Source organism: Camelina sativa, chromosome 13 (genome assembly GCF_000633955.1).
Source record: "Camelina sativa cultivar DH55 chromosome 13, Cs, whole genome shotgun sequence".
In the NCBI taxonomy this organism is placed as follows: domain Eukaryota; kingdom Viridiplantae; phylum Streptophyta; class Magnoliopsida; order Brassicales; family Brassicaceae; genus Camelina; species Camelina sativa.
This window is the reverse complement of record NC_025697.1, coordinates 7,419,213-7,425,733: the sequence shown is the minus strand read 5'-3', so window position 1 is coordinate 7,425,733 and position 6,521 is coordinate 7,419,213. Positions and strand designations below refer to the sequence as shown.

Genomic DNA, 6,521 nt, shown 5'->3' with positions numbered 1-6,521 from the left:
GAAATCCCTGACAATGCCGCGCTCGAGAATAAGGTAACGTTTATTTATATGTCACTGTGATTGTAATAAATATCACTAGACTCATCTTCTGGTCTTTTGTTCTTACAGGACATCAATGGTCCAAAGGATCTGTGAAGAAATTAAAAAGAGTTTTGATGCTTCGTCTTCTGACTTCCTCTTCTCTAGTAAATGAGAGCACTTTTGGTAAAACTTTTTTCATGTGAAAAGATCACAAGAACAACGAGAAGTGGTTTTTTTTCTTTTGTGCAGTTAAGCCCCACAAAGTACGTTTTGAGTTTACTATTTCCTTACATTGATTTTTTTTTTGTTTTTCTTTTTTTTTTCTTTCATTAATTTGATGCGAAGTTTCTCATGTCTTTTTGGATAATGGTGAAATGAACTCTTTCTGTTGAAGTTATCTTTGCTTGCGATCACAATTTTTCTGTGGCTTATCTTTTTTTTGCTTCCAAGTAACTTTACAACAACGAAATAATGGAAACTACGAATTTACAATAAAATTTAGTATTGTACAATTTTTTTTCCATACTGTTCTGTAATATCTTATAATGTGTATCTGTTGGATTGTTATATCCGACTTATATAGAATTATCGATGATGATCAGTATGTATAAGAAGATGGACAGTAAAACAAAAGGAAGATAAAATTATGAGCAGAATGTAAAATCATTTATGCATAATAATCATGAAACCGATAAACTAAAATTGGAACAGTGTTAACCCGTTAGTTATTTTTTATTTGCATGTATATAAATCATTTCCAACAACATTCGATGCTTGTACCATATTGCGCCAAATGTCCCAAATCGTTTCTATACTTTGACCACTTGTACAGCTCAAAATCCAAAAAGGAAGAAAATATAAAGTTGTTGTCATGAGACATAATCAATACGGTTGGCCATGAATAGTTTCACCGGTCTGGCTTTATTATACACCACATATCTCTCTCTTTTTTATCTTTGTTAAATAGAAACATTCACACACTGATTGTCAAAAAAAAAAGTCAGAGGCCTCTATTTCATAAGAATATATCTGCTATCTTCTTTTTATCCCGTTTGGCTATAAAGCGGCAAAATTGATGTTTGGCGAAGAACAATATGAACCACACACGTAGAAGAAAGCCTTACAGAAATGGACTATCCATCCAAACTATGTGTAAGACCCACCCACCATTTCTTTCCTCTAATCCACTAAAATGATTGATTCGTAAATCTTTTATGCTTTTCCTACTCAAACCAAAGTCACCTTTTCAATGTACTTGGACACCTGTGGTAATTTCAGTTGACCAACAAATTCTAGTTATGGGAAAACAATAGCATCTTGTGGTTATTTACAAATGATCAACACTTTCAATTCACAATCCTTGAATGCTTATTTTCCAAAACAAATATGTTTCACGGACATCGACACCGATTTTTACATCTTAGTATAAAAATATTTGCAATGAATGATTATAATAAGATATATAAATGTATTTTTCTACTATAATAACATCATTTACTTTGTAAATATAAATTTCGAATTTCGAATCTTAAACGCACTATAATATCTATTCGTGCTACGAGTCATAATCTAATACTTTTATTCTTGTTGAATGCTTATCGTCCAAACAAATATGTTGCACCGACATTGATATATACATCTTAATATAAATATATTTGCAATAAATGATTACAACATGTCCTGTAAATTAAATGTTTATGAATTAAAGTTACGTTCACATGTAATTGTTTTGAGAATAAACGACTAACATGCAGTTTTGTAAATGTTTACAAATTTGAGATTACAAACGTAGCTTCATTTATAAAAAAAAAAAGGAAAAAGAAAATAACAAACTTCATTAAAAAAAATTCAAGTATGCATTTTTCATTTCAAAAGAATTACATCGTGGCCGCAAAAATGAAATGTATGGTCGTGAAGAAAAGGAAAAATGTCACTATGGCTATCACGTGTCACTTCACACTATCCAGTAGACCAGTACCTAATTTCCAGCACCGCCAAGCCTAACCTTCTTTAGCAAAAGCCAAAAACTCCTCAAACGACTAAGCTTTTCTCAGAAATGATTGTCATATTAGATGTAAATGAGTCCTTCGCTGCTCAGTACTCACTGATCATGAACGTCACATTTAGATAAATGAGTCCTTCTCAGTTCTCACTGATGATTGTCACATTTTAGATAAATGTGGTTTCCACTACAGGCTTTGTATTATACTTCTTAATTTATCAGAGACGGGAAAAAAAAAAAGCTTTTAAGTAGACAACAGCCACACACCAATCACTTTCTGATCTTTCAAACCCTAAGGCAGAACGAGAAGCAAAAATATGTGGCCCAGAAATTTTTGTATAAAACCAATGAAAAGAAAAAAGAAAACATAACGAGTGGCTTAAATCCTTCTTCTCTTTCCGTCCACATGTCCATCTTCTGTGGAACAGACGGCTTAAATAAGAATCAGTGACATGGACAAAAGTGCACTCAAATTCATATTTTAGATTAAAGTGTAATTAACCTTCACTTCCACCCAAATATGATTTTGCAATTTATAATTTATTTTTATTTTTTAAAAATTGTTTATAATTTTGTTCTTATCTTATGTGCTTAACCATGATTAAATAGATTATCTACACGTTTATGAAATATTGATGACGACCTAGATGTTGGATAAACATATTGTTAATTATAAATAGTTGAAGCTAATTATATAATATCATAGATACGTATTTGTATAAATTATAATTTATGATGTGTGTGTATATATATCTACGCTTACGTAAGAGATTGAACCCCACTAGGCAATTTTTTTGTTTTTTAGATGCAGAAGATATTTAACTTAATACTTTCGTTTTTTTTTTCCGTAAAATATAGTACAAAGTCAAAAATAAAATATCTCGTTTTATTTTCACTTAGATTTTGGACTTTCACTTATACGAGTTATATCTCTTTTTTTTTTACTGTGGATTATATTGGGATTCAAAATCGTTTCAACTCTTTGAAAAAATATGTACAGTTTTCTTTTAAACTTAAAGAGGCTTGTTAACATAAAACATCAACAACAACTCTGTATATTACTCCAAATTTGGGATAGCTCACTTTTAGACCCTATTATACAATAAAAAATTTTAGTTTCTTGTTAAAAATATGTTTCGACAAAAAATAATAAAAAAATTACCTAAATTTTGATGTTGTGATAGTTCTGATTTTATAAATCATTTACTAAAAAAAAATGTTCATGAAGAGAAGAATATTAGGGCCCCACATAATAAAAATTGGATTGACTATGTTTGCTATTGAACAAAATATATAGATTGCAGTCTTGTTAAAAATCAAGCCTTACGAGTTGATTCGAAATTTGATTTAGATTGGGTAATTGAATGTTAATTAGGATATATAGTACCGATCTATTCTCATATATTAAATTTTAAAATATATGTGTAACTTATCTATCTATATATACATTTTTGGAGTTATTTATGAAATAAATCCTGAAGTTAATGCTTATTTATAAGGATTGCCATTGACATTAAATTTTACAATTATTTTCTACTTTAAATAATATTAAATTTGGAATTTAATTGAAAAAGATTTTTTCCTATTCAAATTTTCAAAAATATTGGACCAACATCCATTAGCATTAAATATTTTATATTTAATTAATTAATTCTCAAAAAAAACTATACTAAACATTAAACACAACTGATTTACCGTAGACAATAATAACAGCCGAAATTTCCGATTAAACTTCATAGAGACTATGAAAATTATACACTACATATAAACCACTACATGTAGACAATAGAAATTACAGACGACATAATATATTGATGTAAAACTATAGTAAATTTAAAAAAAACAAAAGATATCATTTACATATATAGTTTATATAATAAATCAGTTTTATTTTACTTTTCTAAACAAAAAATATAGCCTCGCGATGTACCGCGAGTGAATATCTAGTAGTAATAAAAGACTACATCAAATCACTAAAAACACTTATTTTTATAAGTAGTTATGAAAATAAATTTATCTTTTTCAAATTTGTTAAGGTTTTACATATTTTACTAGATTTTAACTCGCAAGACACCGTGAGCATATATTTTTTTAATTATTTATAAGTTAGGTTATATATTATGTTTGTTTATGAGAATTATAATGTTTTTTCTATCTAATTTCTTTTTTTTTGCATTTTTGCTACAATCAAAATTTAAGGAGATAGTAGCGAGTTAAAAAAAAAAAATCATTTGCAACTTTATGATATTTTGTGGATTTTAAGAATCTTATTGATTTAGAAGAGAGATTTAGAGCGATTTTAGGAAACTTATATATATTATCGATTTTATGAGAATAAATTTAATTGATTTAGTCAATTTACCATATTTTGATTATTGAGTTTTGTGCAATTTTGTAGAGATTAACAATACAAAAAAAAAACATAACTATAGAAATTTTGTATAACACAAATGTTAATATATATTTTTGATGGACCACGATATGGAAATAGATCAAAATAGAAAGTATCCTAATTCAAGAATCCTATAGAGTAATTTGGTCCATAAAAAAACCATGTAGCTATAAAATGGCTAAAGAGAATAAAGTATTTATCCATAAATAAAAAATAAAAAACTACTATTGAATGAAGAAGAGCAAGAGAGATACTAGCGAGTAAGAAACAAAAAAAAAANAAAAAAAAAAAAAAAAAAAAAAAAAAAAAAAAAAAAAAAAAAAAAAAAAAAAAAAAAAAAATCATACTCTCGCAAGTAGGCTTCTTCTAATTTTTGCCTTTTAAGTATCTTCTGGTGGCTCACATTTCTCCGTCCAGCAAAATCCTTTTTTTTTTTCTTTTACACAAAAACAATATTTAGGGGAGGTATTGGTTTAGGATTTAGAAAGAATTTTAATGACTTTAAAAGTTAGGTAAAATATGTTGTTATTCAATCAAGACTTTTAAAAACTCTTTAAAAATTTGGTGTTATTGGTTGTGGATTTGTAAAAAGTTATCTAAAATCTTGATAAATCTAGTGTTATTAGATTAAGAGTTTTATAAAGTCATTAAAAGTTTTATGTTATTCAAGTAAAACAAAAGAATCTTGGATTGTTAATGAATTCAAATTTTATGTTATTGGTTTAGGATTTTATATCATTTCCTTCATAACAAAAGTCATGAAAACTCTTTCATCAAATAGAAAGATTTTACAAGATTAGAAAAAACAAATCATCAAGATTTTAAAAAACTTCCTAAACAATCTCTTAGAATCCTTCATTTTTAACTTTCAATTTTCTATGATTCTAACAATCAGCAAGAACATAAAGTCATTAAAATTCTTTCTAAATCCTAAACCAATACCTCCCCCTTATATTTCTTAGATACTATGTCTTAACATAATTTAGATAAATATACACAAAAGAATGATGTAACAAAAAAGAATGAGAATTCAAACTTTCTGTAGCTGTATTTAAAACAAGTAGATTCATTTAAAAAAAAAATAATATAAACGATGATAAATCTATAAGTTTTGTTATTTTTCTTTAAAAAAAAAAAAGTAGCTGGACACGTGGAAATGGTGGTCATTGAACGTGAGCCACAAGATTTCATCTGTTTCTCGAGCGTTCCATGGAAATACCAATAAAAAATTAAAATGTTTTTTTTTTTAAAAAAGAATGAAAAAAGCGCACAAACCAGAAGCTGACGTGGCACCCCCTCTGCCCTTTTTGTCTTCCTATTTTCTCACCCCCTCCCTTCTTCCTTGAGTTCTTCTTCTTCTTCCCTCCTCCCACAGACCCAACCCCCCAAAGCTCCACCTTCTTCTTCTTCTTCTCTCTTTCTCTCTGCTTTTGTTCTTCCGGCTAATCAGAACCCGTCGAAATTCTTCTTCTTTTTAATTTGTCAACTCCGGTGAGCTTTAGAGAATCTCTGAGAGTTCCATTTCCGAGCTTCTTCTTCTTCTCTTTCTCTCTGCCCCCAAAAGAGTTGTTCTGTTTTCCTATTACCGAACCCGACAAATCTCCGGTTTAATTGAATTTTTTTTTCTTTTTCTTTCCCGAAAGGTGGAAGCTTTGGATTGGTTCTGATTTCAGAAGCTAATCTGTTTTTGTCGTTGTGTAATCTGGGAGCTGAGATAAATCTTATTAATTTTATGGGATCTATTGAAACTGACGGAGAACAGAGGAAATTAAGCTGATTTTTGAACTCCAGATTCGTTTACCTTTTCTGCGATCCACACCTTTGAGTTTTGTTTTGTTTCCCCTCCGCCGAGATCTTAATCCGGGAAGCTATGGCGTCGTCTCCGTTGACTGCGAATGTTCAGGTATGTTCTTCTATATATCTTTTGCTGAATTTTTCAAATGTTCTCTAGTTCAGGTAATGAATCTAAGAGTTTACAACATCTAAAAGAAAGCTTCTAATATGAGTTTAGCCTGTTCGGTGTGTATAATTCATTTGCAGACTCTTAAAAGATGTAATCGACTGTATTGAGAACTTGCAGGGTTGGGTTGTTAAGAAACAAAGCCA

At 29.0% G+C, this 6,521-nt stretch overlaps 1 protein-coding gene and 1 long non-coding RNA gene across 2 annotated transcripts in view; both read left to right on the top strand.

Moving 5' to 3' along the window:
* On the top strand, positions 1 to 452 carry LOC104735767. The gene is made up of 2 exons (XR_759491.1): positions 1 to 33; positions 109 to 452. It is a non-coding gene; the product is annotated as an uncharacterized LOC104735767 (long non-coding RNA).
* The window catches only part of LOC104735764 (protein REVEILLE 1), a 4,098-nt gene continuing 3,341 nt past the window's right edge, over positions 5,765 to 6,521 (top strand). Inside the window, exon 1 of the mRNA XM_010455613.2 lies at positions 5,765 to 6,318. Coding sequence (XP_010453915.1) covers positions 6,286 to 6,318 — 33 coding nt within the window. The 5' untranslated portion in view covers positions 5,765 to 6,285. The remainder of the gene's footprint in view (positions 6,319 to 6,521) is intronic.